The following is a 21,348-nucleotide window of genomic DNA, read 5'->3' as shown; positions in this document are numbered from 1 at the left end:
AACTCAAAGAATGAATTGTGACGATAAAGGGAAAATAGCATTTTGTGGGGAAACAAAAAATTACAGCTAGAGATGAATCACCACTTCTTCAAAGTTGTCATTTGGACTCACGTGCCTACGTCAAATGCATCAGTACCCAGTTTCAGCCTCGGTGACACGCACATGCTTCTGAGGTTCCTCGGTGGCCTCCAGGCACCCAGCCTGTCTTCCCAAGATCACGTATTCCTGGTTGTCATGTCTGTGTCTGCAGTGATGGGGAGGGACTAGCTACGAGCACAGCTGGCTCGTTTCATGGTGAGGAGGTTAGTGTGAGATGACAGAAGGTCAAGCGAGGGGCTCATGGCCTTCCTTACTTGATCACAGATGATGTCCATACTCCAGAGGACGCAGGCATACCTGTATCTCATGCTGATGACCTTAGGCCTCGATGGTGCGGGAGTTCTGGGGCAAGGTGGCGCGATCCCGTTTCCACACCCAGAGCTCTGGGTTGTGAGCCTGGATCTGGAAAGGAAAAACACCTCCCTGAGCAAATGTTGGCTCCTCAGGAAGATCCTGGGACCCTCCTTCTCTAACCTTCTGCTATATCCATCCCTAAATCCCACCCCAGACCCAACCCTGTCCTTCCTCTCTCCCATCCAAGCCATCCCTCCAAATCGTGCCTGTCCACAGCACACCCACCTCTTCACACTCCTCTCGGGACACCCACGTCCTCCAGCCCATGGACCTAACAAACTGAAAGCGAAGTTTGTGGAACATAGGGCGCTGAGCGTAACTCTTCCCATAGAGGAAGTAAAAAATGTCCTGCTTAGGGGCCTGGTTGTCCTCCTCCATGTCATTGGCCAGGTATCTGAGGAAGAAATCAGTGCTGCCAGGATTAGCTCGACCAGGGAACACCCAGAAAAGAGACTGGGCAGGCCGTCTTAGCCTTGGATGGTGTTATAGCCCCCACCGGTGAGACGCAGCCCTTCCTGACAGACAGCGCACTGTGGACAGACCACAGATGAAGGTGCCTGTCACTCAATGCTGGTGTGACAAGCTCATCTAAGGAGCTTGTCCCTCTCACCATAGGCTGACCTCATGTCTCCATAATGTCTTCCCTTCCTTCTACTTGAAACGAGGCGGAGCCTCCCGCCTCAGCACACTTAGTAGCTGGGCTACAGAAGTGAACGAACTTTCAGAACAGATGACACAAGTGTGAGAAAACTGGATGGGAAATACAAGACACCAGAGAGGCTGTGGGGAAGGCGCTGGGGATGGAGGGAATGGGAAGTCAGCTGATGGCTAGTGTGGCGGAAGAGACCTTGGAGGAAGGGCTTGGGTTCACACCGGGAATGCCAGCCTGGATATGGAAAGTGATTCCCAGTGCCACTGACCAGGTAACACATAGTGCCCAGTGGCTTGGGAACAGGTCACCAGCACCAGCCAGGAGCATTTTACGGCGGATTCGTGTCTGGTCAGGAGGCCAGAGATGGACATCTGTCGCGGGGTCCAGAGGAGGAACCAGCGTCACGTATTGAGCGTGGGAGGGAGAGTATCAAGGCGAGGGAGATGCCGCAGGTCTCAGCGCCTGCGGATGGGGTTTGTCACTCGTACTCTCCAATGTTTGGAGGGCTCCGCATTTCTTTACTCTTACTTGGTTCTGTTTTTGAACTGACAGCAGTATGTTTTTCATAAGGAAATACATAAGAACACTACTAAAATAGCTGTTAGCTTTATACACACAGCTAACAACCAAGAGAGCTGTTAACAATGAATGGCAGGGCCTAGTGATATCGCTCAGTGGTTAAAGGCACTCGCTTGCATTCGTGCTGGCCCAGGCTTGATTCCCTAACATCCATGTAGAACCACAGACACAATGCAGCAGCGCATGTGTTGGTATTTGCAGCAGCAACAGACCCTGGTGTGATTTTCTCCACAAACACAAGCACACAAATAAATTAACTAAGGTGTTTCTTATTGTTTGTTTGTTTTGTTAGTTTTTCAAGGTAGTGTCTCACTCTGGTCCAGGCTGACTTGGAATTCACTATGTAGTCTCAGTGGGGCCTCGAACTCATGGCAATCCTCCTACCTCTGCCTCCCTAGTGCTGGCATTAAAGGCATGCGCCACCACACCCGGCTAATTAAGTTTTTTTTTTTTAAATGAATGGGGCTAGATAGATTGCTCATTGCTTAAGAACAATTCTTGTGCAAGCATGTGGCTCTGAGGAGGCCTGATAACCAGGACCCACATAAACAGCTCAGGGTGGCCATGCCTGACTGTAACTCCAGTACCCAAGAATCACCCACAGCTCACAATAAAAAACAAGCTGTGGGATCAGTAAGAGACTGTGGCCTAAGTAAGAGTGGACAGAAGAGCCATGAAGTGGGACACCAGACATTCTGATCTGGCCACTACAGGTAAGTGCACATGGATGCTATAAGGCACATATATGTGCAGACATCTCACACACACACACACACCACATTATACACACAAGCAAAAATAAATAGGGCTGAAGAGATGGCTTAGTGGCAAAGGCACTTGCCTGCAAAGCCTAAGGACCCAGGTTTGATTCCCTAGTACCCACGTAAAGCCAGATGCATAAGGTGGCTCATGCATCTGGAGTTTATTTGCAGTGGCTAGAGGTCCAGGTGTGCCCATTCTCTCTCTCTCTCTTAAATAAATATATCATGAGAAATACTAACAAATGAATGGCAAATCAAAAGCCCACTTCTCGTGACTTCTACTCCCCACCTGGGACAGGGAACAGTGACCAATAGAAAAAGGTAAAATACTCACAGAGCCAGGAAGAAATGGATCCGCCTGTATTGCCAGGCAAAGAGTCCGGCACGGCTGAAGTAAGCTATGACCATAGCCAGGAGGTACTGATGGAGAGAGGAGATAGGAAAAGAGAGATCACACCTTGAAGAGGAAAGATGAGAGAGCAGAGGAAGGGGAAGTTGAGGCAGGTATACAGCTCAGAGAGGAGCCCACCAGTGTTGGGATGACCTACTGGTATGAGAAAAGGGACAGCAGAAAGGACAACTGACAAGGAGAAAAGTCAGAGTGGCAACCTTTGTTGTCCCAGAATTGATGGTTATAGGTGCTTCTAAGGTGGATTTGGACATCATTGATGGAGGAGTGGGGGGGGGGGTGCTTTGGACATCTGGAGCAAAGGGACCCAGAGATCTGAGAGGAGACAAGAGGGGTATGGCAGTTCAAGTGTAATTGCCAAAGAGGTGATTTTCCGGGCCTGATGGTGGCCAGGCCTTTATAATTTAAGTGACACCATAGTACGACCAAAGCCCACGGGTTAGTGAGGCCCCTCCCCAGGCAAGGCAGGTGCCCCGACCCAGCTCAGCAAAGAACCCCTCACCTTATCAGACACCTTCAGGTCCTTGTCCCAGGCCAGGAATCTTTTCACCACGGAATCCTCTGTGAACAGAACAGGTTGTGAGATTGGAACTGAAGGGCATAGGGTCAGAGGGCAAGGGGACTCCTGGGGAGAAGTTTCAGGACTGTGGCCAAAGTTAGGCTCAGGTGAAAAGACAAGATGTGCCAGTCAAGGGACAATAGGCTTCCCCGAGACTCCAGGGAGCAGGGACTGGGTGGATTGGGTTATGAGTGGAATATATACATGCTTAACATCCTTTTCCTGGGGTTCTGAGGATCGATCCAAGACCTTGTATATGCCTGGTAAGTGCTCTAACACCGAGGTACGTTTCCATCCCAGGATTAAGAAGTTACAACAAACTGTGATGTTCCCTCATTGGAACCAAATGTGACACTTCACATGTCAGAAAGCAGTTATAGTGACTGCTTCATGTGATGTCCTATCAGAGTGTTAACCTGGATTGATTACCCTTACAAAGATTAAAAGATGATGTCCTTTGGGCTGGAGAGATGGCTTAGTGGTTAAGCGCTTGCCTGTGAAGCCTGAGGGCCCCGGTTCGAGGCTCGGTTCCCCAGGACCCACGTTAGCCAGATGCACAAGGGGGCACACGCATCTGGAGTTCGTTTGCAGCGGCTGGAAGCCCTGGCGTGCCCATCCTCTCTCTCTCTCTCTCTCTCTCTCTCTCTCTCTCTCTCTCTCTGCCTCTTTCTCACTCTCTGTCACTCTCAAATAAATAAATAAAAATGAACACACACACACACACACAAAAGATGACGTCCTTTAACTAGAGAGATGGCTCAGCAGCTGTGGTGGTTTGATTCAGATGTCTCCCATAAACTTAGGTGTTCTGAATGCTAGGTTCACAGCTGATGGATATTTGGGAATTAATGCCTCCTGAAGGGAGTGTATTGTTGGGGGTGGGCTTATGGGTATTAAAGCCAGTTTCCCCATGTCACTGTTTGGCACACCCTTCTGTTGCTGTAGTCCACCTCATGTTGGCCAGGGGGTGATGTCCACCCTCTGCTCATGCCATCATTTTCCCCTGCCATCGTGGATCTTCCCCTCGAGCCTGTAAGCCAAAATAAATCTCTTTTTCCCAGAAGCTGCTCTTGGTTGGGTGATTTCTACCAGCAATGCAAACCGGACTGCAATAGCAGCTAAAAGCACAAAACCTGATAGCGAGGGTTTGATTCCCCAGTACCCACATAAAACCAGATGACAAAATGGTACATGTGTCTGGAGTTCATTTTCAATGGTAAAAGGCCCTGGTACCCCCATATTCTCCCTCCCTCTTTTTCTTTCTCTCTTTCCCCTGTCTCTTAAATAAGTAAATAGAATATTTTTTAAAAGACTGAGATTCAGGAAAAAAAATATATGAAGAGCTAAATTACAGAAAGGATGGTGGAAACCAAGGCTCCTTATCCCCAGTGATAATCTTTGTCAAGTCCAGGGTAAACCCCTGTGTCTTTGTGACTTGTAGGAGCGATCAAGCATGAGTCCTCCATGCATTGAAGCTCAGGGCTTCTAGCACAGCTTTTCTTTTGGGAAATAAACTAGAAGTTGCCTCTCTTTTCTAAGCAATGGGACACAAAGGTACTGTGTGGATGTCTCCTACCTAGTAGCTTGGTGAAGACCTCATGGTGCTCAGGGAGAACCAGTGACACACATTGCCTCTTCAACTTCATCTTGAGCCCACACAGATACTCCACTACCCAGACAGGCTCAGGATCAGGGATAAGCAACTCTGCCAGGTCATCATCCTTGGAATCTAATAACCAGTCCCTCTTCCTCTTCAGGTTGATTGACAGAGGTGAATGGGAGGGCTCCACCCCCAGACCTGAGGAAAGAAACCACACCTCTAATGTGCCTATTGATGCAATAGTGGCATGACTGTTATAGAGGAAAACAACTGCAATCTGATTGGATTTGCTGGATTTGAGGCTTTTTGTTTGCTTGTTTGAAGTAGGGTCTCACTCTAGTCCAGGCTGACCTGGAATTCACTATGTAGTCGCAGGGTGGCCTCAAACTTACAGTGATCCTCCTACCTCTGCCTCCTGAGTGCTGGGATTAAAGACATGCACCACCACACCTGGCCTTTGAGGCTTTTTTTTCATGGGAGAGAATTCATGCCTGGCACTGAAAACCTAGTCAAAGCCTATGGTTGGGGGCTGGAGAGAAGGCTTAGTGGTTAAGGCACTCACCTGCAAAGCCTAAGGACCCAGGTTCTATTCCCCAGTATCCACATAAGCCATATGTGCAAGGTGGCACATGCATCTGGAATTTGTTTGCAATGGCTAGAGACCCTGGCATGCCCATTCTCTCTCTCTCTCAAAGAAATAAAGCATAATTTTTTTAAAAAGCCTATGGTTGGTGACGGGCGAGGTAGCACACACCTTTAATTCCAGCACTCAGGAGGCAGAGGTAGGAGGATCACCATGAGTTCAAGGCCACCCTAAGACTACATAGTGAATTCCAAGTCAGCCTGGGCTAGAATGAGACTCTACCTTAAAAAAAAAAAAAAAAGCCTATGGTTGGGAAGGTCATAGGTCCCTGTGGGGGAGTAGCCATTGTTGTTTGGATAAATGGATATGTTGAGCTTGCACACATCGAAGTGGCCTCTAAATATTTATGTCTGTGCTCATAGATTACTGCTGTGCTCATTTTTGGCCAAAGAAGCTTCTTTTTACTGATGACAGTGACTCTGAAGAAACTCGGAACCCATCCAGTGCAGAGCATAGGTGACTACTGAGTGCTCAGCACCGAATGAAACACCCCTATCATGCCTTCCAACTCCGGGAGCGTGTAGAGGAAGTGGTGGGAAGAATGTAAGAGTCAAAGGATAGGAAGGAGGGCTTAGGAATGCTGTCTTGTCTTCCAGACACAAAGTGACCATTGCAGTCACAACTGCATAGCAGCTGGTGTCACCTGCACAATACTGGGCCCCTCAATATGTCATTATGGATGACAGAGAAGGGCAAAAAAAGACATCGAAAGAGGGTCTAGTTGGAAAAAAGAAAGGGTTCAGGATAGCATAAGGGGAGAGAAAAGAAGGTAATAGGAGGGAATTATAACCAAAATACATTATGTAGGGGCTGGAGAGATGGCTTAGTGGTTAAGGTGCTTGCCTGCAAAGCTTACAGACCCAGGTTTGATTCCCCAGTACCCACATAAGCCAGATGCACATGGTGGCGCACATGTCTGGAGTTCATTTGCAGTGGCTAAGCCCTTGGTACATCCATTTTCTCTCTCTCTCTCTCTCTCTCTCAAGTAACTAAATAAATAAAATAAAATAATACATATATGAAAAATTTCAATATAAAAGCTTTTCTAGATCTGGAGAGATGGCTTGATGGTTAAGGCACTTGCCTGCAAAGCCTAAGGACCCATGTTTGACTCTCCAGATCCCATGTAAGCCAGATTCACAAAGGTGAGGCAAATGCAAGGCCTCACATGCCCACTAGGCAAGCATCTGGGGTTCAATTGCAGTAGCTGAGGCCCTGGCCTACCAATTCTCTCTCTTTCTTTCTTTAAAATATTTTTTAACTTAAAAAAAACTAGTGTGGGGGGGAGGGAGGGAATTACCATGGGATATTTTTTTATAATCATTGAAAATGCTAATAAAAATTTAAAAAAAATCTAGTCCTGTTTTCCGTGCTTTCTCCTGCCAGGAGCTTTCTTAAAAGTTTCTCGGACTCCAGCCACCAGACACCCAGGCCTTGCTGAACTGGAAGGGACCCCCCCCCCTTTACATTACCGAGAGAGGTGTGATCACGTTTTAAAGCTTTGCATTTCCAGGCACCCTGTTAGTGCTCCGGGTGCCTGGCTTTGCGAAAGGAGATGAGGAGGAAGATGTTTTCCACCGCCTGCGCAGGTGTCAGTTCCCAGCCGACTGTGATGGGTTTGCATATCTTAATCTGGGTATGGGTGTGGGGGGGAACAAACACGACCCCCCCCTTTTTGGTACCAGGAACACCTTGTACTTTCACAATAAGGTAGACGTGTCGTAAACCATTGCAGTTCTAAAGTTAAGCTCCCTCTTTATTTGACTTGCAGCCCCTTCATCTTTCAAGCTAATGACACAATCAATCCTTCCTGTGTTTCAGAGTCTCTGTTTTCCACTTTCATTATGTGATTTCTGTGTACCGACAAGGAAAATCCTTTGTTTTTAAAAAGTTCAGAATAAAAAGGACCCCCAGAAAGAAACCTGATCCCGGTGTGAAGTTAGCACAATTAAGCCCTTAATCATCTCAGTACATACTCAGTTCACCCCAGAACTACCCCAGATCTGTTCAGCTGTTGCCTTTTCACAGTCATTGGGTCATTTTTCCATCCATACTGATATCCATCTGCCCCTTTCCCCCTTGTCACTGTCTCTTGTCTCTTGTCTCTGCCCCTCAGAATGCTTCCTCATTATAGACACCTTGTGTTTATTGAGAGAAAGTGGGAATTTCTTCACGGGTGCCCTCTCCATTTTCTGTCTTTGGATCTCAACTCCTAACCCCTTCAGTGCTCCATATGTCTCCCATCCATGTGACGTCGATGCTCCCACTGTCCCTTCGTCCTCTAACCCTGGCATCCTGAGTCCTCCCTCCTTACATTGGAGGCCCTCCTTGTGTCAGCCCCTCATATTCACCCTGGTTCTCTCAGCTGATGGCACTGGGATCTCCTCACCCACCTCAGGTGACCGGCATGGAGGTGCCGGGCTGACAACTCTGGTCCTCAGACCATGATGACAGTCAGCCAGCAGCCATGATCCCCTCAAGCTCTCTTCAACCTTGCATAGAGCCTAGACTCTGGAATATCTAACTGTCCTTCGGGACCGAGGCTCCTCCCAACCTGGGGAGAGGTCAAGACTAGGGGCAGTTTGACAAGATGCTGCTGCCTGCTGTGCAGACTACCACCGTGCAGTGCGTCCACTCAGTCAGGAGGGGAGAAAGGCTGTGGCCACCAGCCTTCCAACTTGGCAACCAGTTAAAAAGTGAACCTGTGTTCTGCTGCGGAGATGACTCCAAGGTCAAAGGCACTTGTCTGCAAATCCTGATGGTCCAGGTTCAATTCCCCAGTGCCCACATAAATCAAAATACAGAAAGCGGCACATGATCCAGAGTTTGTTTGCAGCGGCAAGAGGCCCTGGTGCACCCATACTCGCTCTCTCTGTCTTCTCTCTTGCCTCACAAATAATGAAAAATATTTTTAAAACATAAACATGTGGGCTGGAGAGATGGCTTAGTGGTTAAGGTGCTTGCCTGTGAAACCTAAGGACCCGGGTTTGATTCCCCAGGATCCACATAAGCCAGATGCACAAGGAGGCACATGCGTCCAGAGTTTGTTTGCAATGGCTAGAGACTCTAGTGTGTCCATTCTCTCCCTCTCTCTCTCTCTCTCTCTCAAATAAATAAATAACATTTTTATTTTTTAATTAATTATTTATTTGAAAGAGAGAAAGAGGCAAAGAGAGAGAATGGGCACACAAGGGCCAGCAGCCACTGCAAATGAACTCCAGATGCATGTGCCTCCTTGTGCATCTGGTTTACATGGGTCCTGGAGAATCAAACCGGGATCCTTTGGCTTTGCACATAAACACCTTAACTGCTAAGCCATCTCTCCAGCCCAAGTTTTTTTTTAAGTAAACATGCTGGGTGTGGTGGAGCATGGAGCATACCTTTAATCCCAGCACTTAGGAGACAGAGGTAGGAGGATCATTGTGAGTTCAAGGCCACCCTGAGACTACATAGTGAATTCCAATTCAGCCTGGACTAGAGTGAGACTGTATCTGGAAAACAAAACAAAACAAAAGTAAATAGATGTAACATTCATTTGTTACTGAGGGTCAGAATGAATGATTGTTGCTTCTACTAACCTAAACCCATTCCATTACCCAAAACCATTCTGCATGCCTGGTTCTACCTGTCCCCGGTGTGTATTAGAAGCAATAGTTTCCTTATAGTCAGCTGAAATATGTCGCTGTTCTTTCCTGTGCACACTGCCATTTGAAACCTCAGTCTGTGAGAAGGGGAGCGGGATGGCAAGGAAATTGAGGAAGAGCAGCAACGATAAGCATCACAAGATGGGCAGAAGTGTTTCGATAGGTTGTGTGACTCATGACTTGTTCCTTACCACACTTCTTACAGTGGTATAGTATTGACTTTCAGTGCATTCAGGAATCTGTACAGGGAACACACAACCTCCACCCTCAGGCATCTCTGAACTCAACAGACACCTACTTTAAGAACCTAAAATCATAAAACTGCTGTCGTAGTCAGGTTCACATTGCTGGCAGAAAATACCCAACCAAGAACAGCTTATGGAAGAAAGGGTTTATTTTGCCTTAAAGACTTAAGGGGCAGCTCCATGATAGCAGGGGAAAGTGATGGCATGAGCAGAGGGTAGGCATCACCTATTCCCCAACATCAGGTGGACAATAGCTACGGGAGAGTGTGCCCAGCACTGGCAAGGGGAAACTGGCTATAATATCCATAAGTCTACCCCCAACAATATACTGCCTCCAAGAGGCTTTAATATCCAAATTGCAATGAGCTGGGGTCCTAGCATTCAGAACACCTGAGTTTATGGGAGACACCTGAATCAAACCACCATATTCCACCCCTGACCCCCATAAACTGATAATCACACATGATATAAAATACAATGCATTCAGCCAAACTTTGAAAGTTCCCATAGTTTTTATCAATCCAAATTATATTCAAACATCCCCACAGTCCAAGATCTTTTAACTAAACAATAATACCAAAGAAAGAAAGAAAGAAAGAAAGAAAGAAAGAAAGAAAGAAAGAAAGGAAGGAAGGAAGGAAGGAAGGAAGGAAGGAAGGAAGGAAGGGCTGGAGAGATGGCAGCTTACAGTTAAGGCGTGTGCCTGCAGAATCAAAGGACCTCAGTTCGATTCCCCAGTGCCCATGTAAGCCAGATGCACAAGGGGGCACATGCACCTGGAGTTCGTTTGCAGTAGCTGGAGGCTCTGGCGTGCCCATTCTCTCCCTCCCTCTCTCTGCCTCTTTCTCTCAAATAAATAAAAATAAAGAAAAAAATTTAAAAAGCAACAACATAATGGCACAGAATAAACATTCATACTGTAAATGATGGCATTGGGTATAGCAAAGAAATATTCAACCAATATCAGATTTAAACAGAGCAAACGTCAAACTCTGTAGCTCCAAGTCCAGCAACTGTAGTCAGTGACAAGTCTCCAAGTCTGATATTTCTAACCAGCAACAAGTCTCTGGAGTTCCAATTCCTCCCCTGCAGCTAGGCTACTCACAGTCCCAGAAAACTTCATCTGGTGCCGGCAGCTCTTCTTGGCAGCCAGTCCATAGTGGTATTGCCAATGGGTCTCCACCACAACCCAAGGTTCATCCTCATGGGTCACTAGGCTCCACAGAGGTAATTCAACAATCCTGCTTCACACTGCCCATGGCCATTTCCAGAATACAAAACCGTGTTGCAAATTCAATGACCCTCTTTTTCCTGCATTTAAAAAAAATATTTTATTTTTGGGCTGGAGAGATGGCTTAGTGGTTAAATGTTTGCCTGTGAAGCCTAAGGACCCTGATTCAAGGCTCAATTCCCCAGGACCCATGATAGCCAGATGCACAACTCATGCAGAAGGCTGGTCTTGACTGTAGAGCTACAGAGAGAGTTTGAAATCAGCCTGGGTTACATGAGCCTTTCACTCAAACTGCATCTAGCCCAATGCAGGTTTAAAAGCTCTTTCTCATCCTTATAAGCCAAACCTCACAGTCCATAGTTCTTACTGAATTTAGGTCTTTCCACTCTGACCAGAATAGTCCATCAAGCTGTACTTACAGCACTGCAAGGCGTCTCTTAGGCCAAGGTTTCAAATTCTTCTGCATTCCTTCCTCAAAAATCAGCTCCAAAAGGCCAAAAGCCATACACTCAGATGTCTGGCAGCAATAATCTCACTTCTTGGTACCAACTTTACTGTTGCAGCCAGGTTCACATTGCTGGCACAAAATGCCTAACCAAGAGCAGCTTGTGGGAAAAAGGGTTGGCTTTGGCTTACAGACTTGAGGGGAAGCTCCACGACGACAGGGGAAAACGACGGCACGGGTACTGACACTTTCATCTAGCTAGGTGCCACTTAACATCAGGGGTATGTTCTGAGAAATGTGCCAGTATTCAAATTCATTCCAATGCAAACATCATAGATTTCACATTTGCCAACTAAAGTGTCAATGGGCAACGTCATTGTATGAGCCCCATGTGGATCCGGTCCATCTTTGTCTGGAGTGTTGTTGCAGTCCGGTTCACATTGCTGGTAGAAATCACCCAACCAAGAGTAGCTTCTGGGGAAAAGAGGTTTATTTTGGCTTACAGGCTCGAGGGGAAGCTCCACAATGGCAGGGAAAGCAATGGCATGAGCAGAAGGTGGACATCACCCTCTGGCCAAGATAAAATGGACCACAGCAACAGGAGGGTGTGCCAAACACTGGCAAGGGGAAACTGGCTATAAAGCCCATAAGCCCGTCCCCAACAATACACTCCCTCCAGGAGGAATTAATTCCCAAATATCCATCAGCTGGGAACCTAGCATTCAGAACACCTAAGTTTATGGGGGACACCTGAATCAAACCACCACATTCTGCCCCTGGCCCCCATAAACTGATAATCATACATGATGTAAAATGCAATACATTCATCTCATTTTAAAAGTCCCCATAGTTTTTAATCAATCCCAAAGATGTTCATACATCCCCATAGTCCAAGATCTTTTAACTGAGCCATAATACCAAAAAATAACCTCAAAAAACCCATAATGACACAGAATAAATATTCACACTGCAAAAGATGGCATTGGGCATAGCAAAGAAACATTCAACCAATGCAAGATTTAAAACAACCAGGGCAAATATCAAATTCTGTAGCTTCAAGTCCAGCAACTCTAACCAGTGACAAATCTTCAAGATCGATAATTCTAACCAGCAACAAGTCTCTGACATTCCAATTCCGCCCCTCCAGCTAGGCTACTCACAGTCCTGGGAAACTTCATCGGGGCCGGCAGCTCCTCGGCAGCCATCTCATGGTCCCGGCATCTCCACTGGGTCTCCACTGCAAGCCACGGTTCATCCTCATGGCCCCATGGGGTCTCTATGCAGGCAACCAGCAAACCCGCTTCACACTGCCCATGGCCATTTCCAAAACACAAGACCGTGTTGCAAACTCAATGACCCTCTTTCCAGCATTTCTTATACTCCAGGATACCAGGTAGGGTGCCAATTTGTTAATCCAGGGGGGAATAAAGCAGACTTTGAAGAACAGGACACCTTGAGCACTCAGGCCCTTTCAAAAGAGTCGACATTCTTCTTGTTGCCCCAGCGCAGGTCAGCTAGCCCAGTCTCAAAGGTTGTAATCTCTCAGTTGCAGCTGAACGGGCAGCAGTTCACCCAAAGATTTTTCTTTCTGTGCCATATCCCTCTGCTCACACAAGTTCATTTCTACGCAAAGCAACCCTGCACAACTTCTCAGGACATGGGCATAAGAGCAAGCTTCTCACACAAACTGCTAGCCCAGTCCAGGCACAGCTCTTTCTCACCCTCATAAGCCAAACCTCACAGTCCATAGTTCTTATTGCATTCAGGTCTTGTAGCTCTGACCAGAATAGTCCATCAAGCTGTACTTACAGCACTGCAAGGCATCTCTTAGGCCAAGGTTTCAACTCCTTCCACATTCCTCTTGAAAATCAGCTCCAAAAGGCCAAAGCCACATACTCAGGTGTCTAGCAGCAATCCCACTCCTCGGTACCACTTTACTGTTGTGGTCCGGTTCGCATTGCTGGTAGAAATCACCCAACCAAGAGTAGCTTCTGGGGAAAAGAGGTTTATTTTGGCTTACAGGCTCGAGGGGAAGCTCCACAATAGCAGGGAAAGCAATGGCATGAGCAGAAGGTGGACATCACCCTCTGGCCAAGATAAGATGGACCACAGCAACAGGCGGGTGTGCCAAACACTGGCAAGGGGAAACTGGCTATAAAGCCCATAAGCCCGTCCCCAACAATACACTCCCTCCAGGAGGCATTAATTCCCAAATATCCATCAGCTGGGAACCTAGCATTCAGAACACCTAAGTTTATGGGGGACACCTGAACCAAACCACCACAAGTGTCATGTTGTGCATGATTGGATGCTTGCCTTATTGCCTTATTGCCTTGGAAATCATCTCCAGAAGTTTTTCATCTTCCTGTCTATAGACTCTCAGCTAGGTGTGGCAATGCACATCTGTGATCCCAGCATTCTAGAGGTAGAGGCAGGAGGACCAGTTGTTCTGAGTGGGCATACATGTTGAGACCAGAGGTTGATGTCTGATCTATTCCTCATCCTTGGCTACATAACAAGTTTAGGGCCAGCATGAGACCCTGACTCAAAAAATAATAATAAAGAAAAAATGGAATAGAACCCCTTCACCTGTTAAAGACTAACTTCCCATTGTCCTCTCTCAGCCCTGCTAACTGCCTTGCCAGGTCTGTCCTGACGAATCTGACAACTCTGGTGACCTCGTAGACCTTATTACCATGAACTCCACAGGGTATTTCCTTCTGGCTTTGGTCCATTTCACATTATGCCATATTCAAGGTCCTGCGTTCATATAGGATGTTTCAGGATGTCAGAATTTTCTTCCTCTTCCCCTTCTTCTTCTTCTCCTCCTCCTCTCCCTCCTCCTCCTCCTCTTCTTCCTATTCTACTTCCTCTTCTTCTTCTTCTTCCTCCTCTTCTTCTTCTTTTGTTCTTGAGACACAGTCTCATGCAACCCAGGCTGATTTCAAACTCTCTCTGTAGCTCTACAGTCAAGACCAGCCTTGAACTCCTGGTCCTCCTGCCTCCCAGTTGCTGATATTATGGGCACATACCAGCCTAACTCATCCTTTTTAAAGAAACCCAGTGCAATATATGGATAGACTACACATTTTGTTTCAACATTCATTCTACCCGTGGGCATTTGAGTTGCATCATCTGTAGTGGAGGGGGCACAGGTGTGCATGTGTCTGGGTGGGCATACATGTTGAGACCAGAGATTGATGTCTGATGTCTTCCTCAATTCCTTCCTTTCAACATTATGTTTTGGCACAGGGCATCTCACTAAACCTGGATCTCACCAGAATCAGTGAGATTTGAGCTACACTAGCTGGTTAGCAAACCCAAGATCCTCCTATCTCCACTTCCCCACCACTGGGATAACAAGCAAGTGCTGCCACACCCAGCTTTTATGTGGGTGATGGGGGTCCAAACCAGGGTTCTCATACTTTGGTGGCAAGCATTTTATCCATTGAGTCACCTCCACAGCCCTTTCTGAAAGTTTTGATCTATTGTTTAACTTATTGTCAAAGAAGCATTATTTGGGCTGTGTCAAAAGTTTTATTTATTTATTTATTGTTTGTTTTCTTTTTAAGGTAGGGTCTCACTGTAGCCCAGGCTGACCTGGAATTCACTAGTCTCAGGGTGGCCTCAAACTCACAGTGATCCTCCTACCTCTGCCTCTCAAGTGCTGGGATTAAAGGGATGCACCACCATGCCCAGCTGGTTTCATTTATTTTTGAGAGAGAGAGGAAGAAGGAGACAGAGGGAGAGAGGGAGAGAGAATGGGTTCACCAGGGCCTTCAGTGGCTGTGAACAAATTCCAGATGCGTGTGCCCCCTTGTGCGCATGTGTGACATTGCATGCTTGCATCACTGTGTGTCTGGCTTATGTGGGACCTGGAGGCTTTGCTGGCTAGCACCTTAACTTCTAAGCCATCTCTCCAGCCCATTATTTTTTGTGTTTTTTTAAAATTTTTATTTATTTATTTGAGAGCGACAGATAGAGATAGAGAGAGAGAGAGAGAGAGAGAGAGAGAGAGAGAGAGAGGAGAATGGGTGCACCAAGGCTTCTAGACACTGCAAACGAACTACAGACGCATGTGCCCCCTTGTGCATCTGGTTAACGTGGGTCCTGGGGGATCGAGCCTTGAACTGGGGTCCTTAGGCTTCACAGGCAAGTGCTTAACCACTAAGCTCCAGCCCCAGCCCATTATTTTTAATCTACAATCAAAATGAGTGTTTCTAACAAACCATAACCAACATGTGTAAAGTCAAATTGATGGATCCATGGTGCATGAAATGGGTGCCCACTGTGTGTTTGATCATGGATATTCAGGGTTGAATGTAGTTAGAGATCCTTCACACTCCCTGGAAGTCCCTCTGTAGTGGGCTCATAGCCACTGGAGTCTCTTGCTGATGGGAAATAAATGCTGGGTTGGGAAGCTGGTCCTAAAGTTGCAAAAGTCCAATGGGCAGAGAGCCCTACTTACCCTAAATTACAGTTTTCCACTCATGATAACTTCATCCCCCAGAGCAAGACATAAGTGTACATACCTTCCTGCCCAGCTAACAGTATTTCACATACAATCCATGTGCCATATAACAACGTTTCCATCCATAATGGACCACACATACCATGGTGGTCTCATAAGATACATGATCTTCTCACACTGGCAAAATCTTCTTTCAGCACACTTGTCAGAAAGCATCCTCACCATTACATGATGCTTGACTATTTTAAAAGCATTTCATCACTATGTTTCTCTTCAGTACCATGAAAATCTCGAATGGATTTGGCCACAATTCAAGTATTGGCTTCTCCATTCTTCTGTCCTGGTCACACTGTTCTAGATATGGTACAGGTAGGCACTGTCCACAGCAAAATAAGTCAGTGTCATGTCCTTAAGTTGATATACTAGCACTGTTCTGGTCAGAGATGTACAACCATCTCTCCATTTCTCTTTGCCACCTACTGATGATGCATTTTAATTCAACAACTGCTGTATTTAGACCATGGGGATGCTGAGGTGACCCAGAATTGTGTTTCCAGAACCAGCCTGTCAGCATGAGGACTGAATAGCAGGATGTACAAATGCAGGTAAAACTTCATCAAGTCTAATCAGGATGAAACCATACTTAACCATTCACTGAGCCACATGCAGGTTTGGAAACCTCTGGGTGAAGAATGCAACAAGGATCCTCAAGAAAGCAAAGAAGCTATAGAAGGAAACAAACAGCCAAAAATTTTTAAGTGAGGCATAGTATGTGGGCAGGGGTCTGACATGGCAAAGCAGGCTGAGGCAGCTCCTCCTGTAGTCTTAGTGCCAAGTGAACATGGAGACCTTGGGGTGAAACTCAGCCTGGGATGCCATCCCCAGCCTCTCCACAGCATGCTGGTCTGCACTCTTTTTCAAATGAGGATAGGCAGATGGAAAATGGAACGTAAAGGGGCACAGTAGACGTGATTAAACATCGTCCTTTGCAGCCCGTGCCTTTAGGCACACATAATGGAGGCCACCACCCAAGTTGATCTTCTTCACAGATAAAGGAGAAGTTCTAGGAATCATTAGCACAGGCCTTATTGCAAAATGCAGGTGTTTTCTGTTATCTAAGGAATGGGATGACCCCCTTTGTACAATGTACCATGACCTTCCTGTACCTCTTTGTTTCTAAATATCTTTGTGATTACATAGCATAGAATGTTTCTTGCCTCAGTTCTGCCTATGTGACTTATGTAATGAATTCCTTATGATGTCTTGTAATAGCCCACCCATCCTGTTTTTTCTATAAACATCATGTGGTTATTTCCAATAAAAGCTGATGCTCTGAACAGTTCGGGGCTGCATCCTGAAATACCAACCTCTGGGGTATAGCCAGACTTTCTTCTTTTTCTTTTCTTTTTTTTCTTTGTTACCCAATAAAACTTTACCTTACATTCTGTGAGTCGATGGTCTTACTTGTGCGACACCAGACCCCATAACATCAGACTCTGATCCAGAAGGAGAACCGCCCCTTCTGTGACACCCAATACCTAATGAGACCCATGGGACAGAGGATGACTGCTAACTTTTGCCACTTATGCCCTCAACAGAATCTCAAGTCCCAAATTTTCTGGTCCAGCTGATCAAATTTATAAAGAGATGTAAATATGAGAAATAACATTTAGGAATTCAGAGCTTCAATGAGAGAGAGACAGAGACAGAGCAAGAAAGAGAGAGGCTGGGTTCATTTGAATATAAAATGTTCTCCATAAACTCGTGTGTTTAGATGCTTAATTCCCAATTGTTGGTAGTGTTTGGAAGGTTATGAAACCTTTAGGAAGTACAGCCTTGCTGGAGGAAGTGGGTCACTGGGGGTGGGCCTGAAGATGTTACAGCCAGCCCCACTGGCTCTTGCTTATTTATGCCCTGCTTATGTGAAGATGTGATGCCAGCTGTCTGCTCCTGCCATGCTTTCCCTATCATGATGAAGCTTCCCTTGAAACTGTAAGCCAAGATGAACCCCTTCCTTCCCTAAGCTGCTACTGATTGGATATTTTGTCCCAGAAGCAAGAAAGTAACTGAATACAGAGACCCTGAGAGAGCCCTTCCAACTCACTGCCCCGATACAGAGTGTCCACTCCACTGAGCAGAAGAACACCCTGGGGAAGCCAGCAATGTCTCCAGGTGGAAGGGACAGAGTTGGGTCTCTAAGGAGACACAGTAGCTGGTGGTCAAGGAGCAGATTAGAGAGAAGTGATGTGTAGTCATCACTCAGTAGGGCTGAAAGCATTCGATGCACTGTTCAATGTAACAACAACCAGGGGCTAGGAACCCAGGTGGAGGCCCTCTCCTTTCTTCACCAGGTGGTTTCCAAGACATTCACATGTATCTTCCACCTATGTAGAAGGGCACATAGGGAAATGTCCACTGGAGGTGTGATCACATTCATCTCATTGCCATTTCTGTTCCATGAGTACATAAGGAGCATCCACCTCCTAGTAGCCACATGGAAATGCTCATGTTTCGTGCTAGATGAGTGCCCATAGCAGATCGGCTGGGTGGCGATGGTGGGGGGGGGGTCAGGATGGTTTATACACCCACAGGTTGGACAGACCAGTACTTACTATTGGGGGAATCATATTTAGACAGCATGGCACACAGTGGCAAACTGCACGGCCAGATGATCCATGTGGTTACCTGCAATGGGATGGTGATTTAACCCATGGCTCTGCTACTGGTCCAGAGCATTAGGGAAGCTGAGGGTGGGCTGGGTGGTTATGGACTGATGTGATAGCATCTCTTAAGGGCCTGAAGCAGCAGGAAGAAGGAAGTCCCCACTTTCCAAGCCTAAGCCACCCAAAACAAGACTCAGAATCTAGCTGGGCAGGCTGGTGCACATGATCATACCAATACTTGTGAAGCTGAGGCAGGAGGGTTTTGTGAGTTTTACATCAGCCTCTTCTACATGGAGTCCCAGGCCAGCAAGGGCTGCATAGGGAGACACCATCTCAGAAATAAAATAAGAATGGAATTTCAAAGGGGAAAGTGGTGGGGGGGGAAGGAGGGAATTACCATGGGATGTTTTTTAATAATCATGGAAAATGTTAATAAAAATTTAAAAATAAAAAAACAAAAAAATTTAAAAAAATTTAAAAAAAGAAATAAAATAAGCCAGGGCTGGAAAAATGGATAAAGGCACTTGCTTGAAAAGCCTGATGGCCTGGGTTTGATTCCCCAGTACTCATGTTAAGCCAGATGCACAAAGTGGCACATGTATCTGGAGTTTGTTTACAGTGGCAGGAAGCTCTAACACACCCATTCTCATTCTCTCTCATTCTCTCTTTTTCTCCCTCTGTCCCTTCTCCACACAAATAAATAAAAATAATTTTAAAAAGAAAATGAAGCAGGTGTGGTGGCACATGCCTTTAATCCCAGCACTCAGGAGGCAAAAGTAGGAGGATCTCCATGAGTTTAAGGATTTAAGGCCTCCCTGAGAATACATAGTGAATTCCAGGTCAGACTGGACTACAGCAAAACCCTAACTCAAAAAACAAAACAAAAGCAAAAACAAGAAAGCCAGGCATGGTGGTGCACGCCTTTAATCCCAGCACTAGGGAGGCAGAGGTAGGAGGATCTCCACTCTGAGACTGTATAGTGAGTTCCAGGTCAGCCTGAGCTAGAATGAGACCCTACCTCGAAAAAAAAAAAAAAAAAACTAAGGCAAAGAAAAAGAAAAATGAAAGCTGGGTGTGGTGGCACACACCTTTAATCCCCACCTCTTGGGAGGCAGAGGTAGCTGAATCACTAGAAGTTCGAGGCCAGCCTGAGACTAGATAGTGAATTCCAAGTCAGCCTGAATTAGAGCAAGACCCTATCTCGGGGAAAGAATAAATAAATTAAAATAAATAAATAAAATGAGCCAAAAAAATTGTAATTCAGATCATAAGGTTATATAAGAGATCACAGATCTGTGTGAAATCCCTACAGCTGAGGTTGTTAACATTTAACAGAAACAAGCTACAGCCTCATGATTTTATCAACAGGATCCTATATGGATAACTTGGTGATGTATACTGAAGTTTATCCAAAGTCTATATGCTAACAATGAAGGGATTTCTGTACCTGAAAAGAGAAAATGAGCAGAGATATATAGTGACATATATGTCAGGTAACAAAATAAAACCATGTGCTATAAAGAAAAAGATGGAATTCAGCTCTGACCTCACAAACACAACCTTACCTTAGGAACGTGAGCATGTAAAGTGGAATGCCCACCATGGAAAAACATGTTGTTGGGTCCTCATAAAATTACCACACAACTGAGCAACTCCACTCTTGGATGTATACCTAAAAGAACTCAAGAGGAGTGGATTTGTATCTGTGAAAACTTGAAGACAAATGTTCATGGAGGCATAACCAAAAGATGGAACCAACCCTGTGTCTATCAGAGGCTCAATGCAGAAACAATATGTCATTTATCCATATAATGGAACATTCCAGACCCTCAAGAAGGAATGATGTGTTGACCTATATATTACATATCTCTGTGTGTGTGTATGTATGTATGTATATATGTATGTGTGTGTATGTATGTATGTATGTATGTATGTATGTATGTATGTATGTATGTATATAATCTCCACTTGTCACCTCTCAGTTCAAGTGCAACTTCTTGGCTGGCTTTGTGATCATGGAGTCAGTCCCTGAAAACCCCCTTTTCCATTTTATACCAATGTCAATCCTTGTAGGAAGAAGATGCTTTGTGAATTATGACAATGACCTCACACTGAGTTCCTCTTTTTGTTAAGTAAACTTGGGCCCATAAAGTCACCCCAGTCACACAGTCATAGTTGACAGCTGCAAGCTGAAACCTGGACTTCCCTGTGGAGTCCCATGGTTTCCCACTCTGTCACCTTCCCAAGATGGCTTCTCTCCACTCCCAGTGAGAGCTCACCCTGGAATCCCTTATAGCAGTGTCTGGTTTCTTTTCCTTTCTTCATTCTGACTTGGGTTCACAGCTGATGCCATTTGGGCCCCTTTTCCAGTTCCTGGACAAGGTCCTATGTTCCTGTAGCAACCAACATGGGTTCCTGGTGTTCTGGGCTTCTGGAAAGGGTAGTCATGGGAGGCCTGTTTGCCTCAGAGACGTACTGGAGTAAAATCAGAAATGTGACCCACCTAAAAAGGTGGAAGTAACAGATACTGTGTCTGGAGAGAATGATACCTGGCTGTGATCAAGAATCTGGAGTCTCTAAGGTCAGATAAGGAAATTGATGCACAGAAAGATTATTTAATTTGTCTAACATCACACATTTTTCCTCAGAATGTATCTACTCAATTTCACATTCATCCCCATAGACGATGTACTGTTGGACTGTGTGGAATTTGAATTTTCTTTAATCTTGAAGTGCATATGTGTTTAATTTTACCTTGTAGTTTTCTTTTAAAATGCTTCTGGGGACTGGGGAGATGGCTCAGCAGTTAAAGGCACTTGCTTGCAAAGACTGCTGGCCTGGGTTTGATTTCCCAGCACCCATATAAAGCCAAATGCACAAGGTGGTGCATGCATGTGGACTTTGTGTGAAAATGGCAAGAGACCCTGGCATGCTCATTTTCTCTCTTTCTCTTTCTCCCTCCTCTCTTTCTCTCTCTCCTTTCCCCTCTGCAA

The 21,348-nt window shown here is 45.9% G+C and overlaps 1 protein-coding gene across 1 annotated transcript; it reads right to left on the bottom strand.

Annotated features, from left to right (window-relative positions):
- Positions 1 to 417: 417 nt before the first annotated feature.
- On the bottom strand, positions 418 to 18,687 carry LOC101599796 (speedy protein E4A-like). The gene is made up of 7 exons (XM_045142805.1): positions 18,631 to 18,687; positions 18,305 to 18,377; positions 4,990 to 5,211; positions 3,357 to 3,415; positions 2,780 to 2,865; positions 679 to 847; positions 418 to 501 (listed from the first exon to the last, which is right to left on the bottom strand). Exons 1-7 carry the CDS (start codon positions 18,685 to 18,687, stop codon positions 418 to 420), a joined length of 750 nt encoding a protein of 249 aa, XP_044998740.1.
- Between the last annotated feature and the right edge of the window lie 2,661 nt (positions 18,688 to 21,348).

The sequence above is a fragment of the Jaculus jaculus genome, chromosome 2 (genome assembly GCF_020740685.1).
Source record: "Jaculus jaculus isolate mJacJac1 chromosome 2, mJacJac1.mat.Y.cur, whole genome shotgun sequence".
Lineage (NCBI taxonomy): Eukaryota > Metazoa > Chordata > Mammalia > Rodentia > Dipodidae > Jaculus > Jaculus jaculus.
Note: the sequence above shows the minus strand (reverse complement) of the source record. Positions and strands in the feature narration are given on the sequence as shown.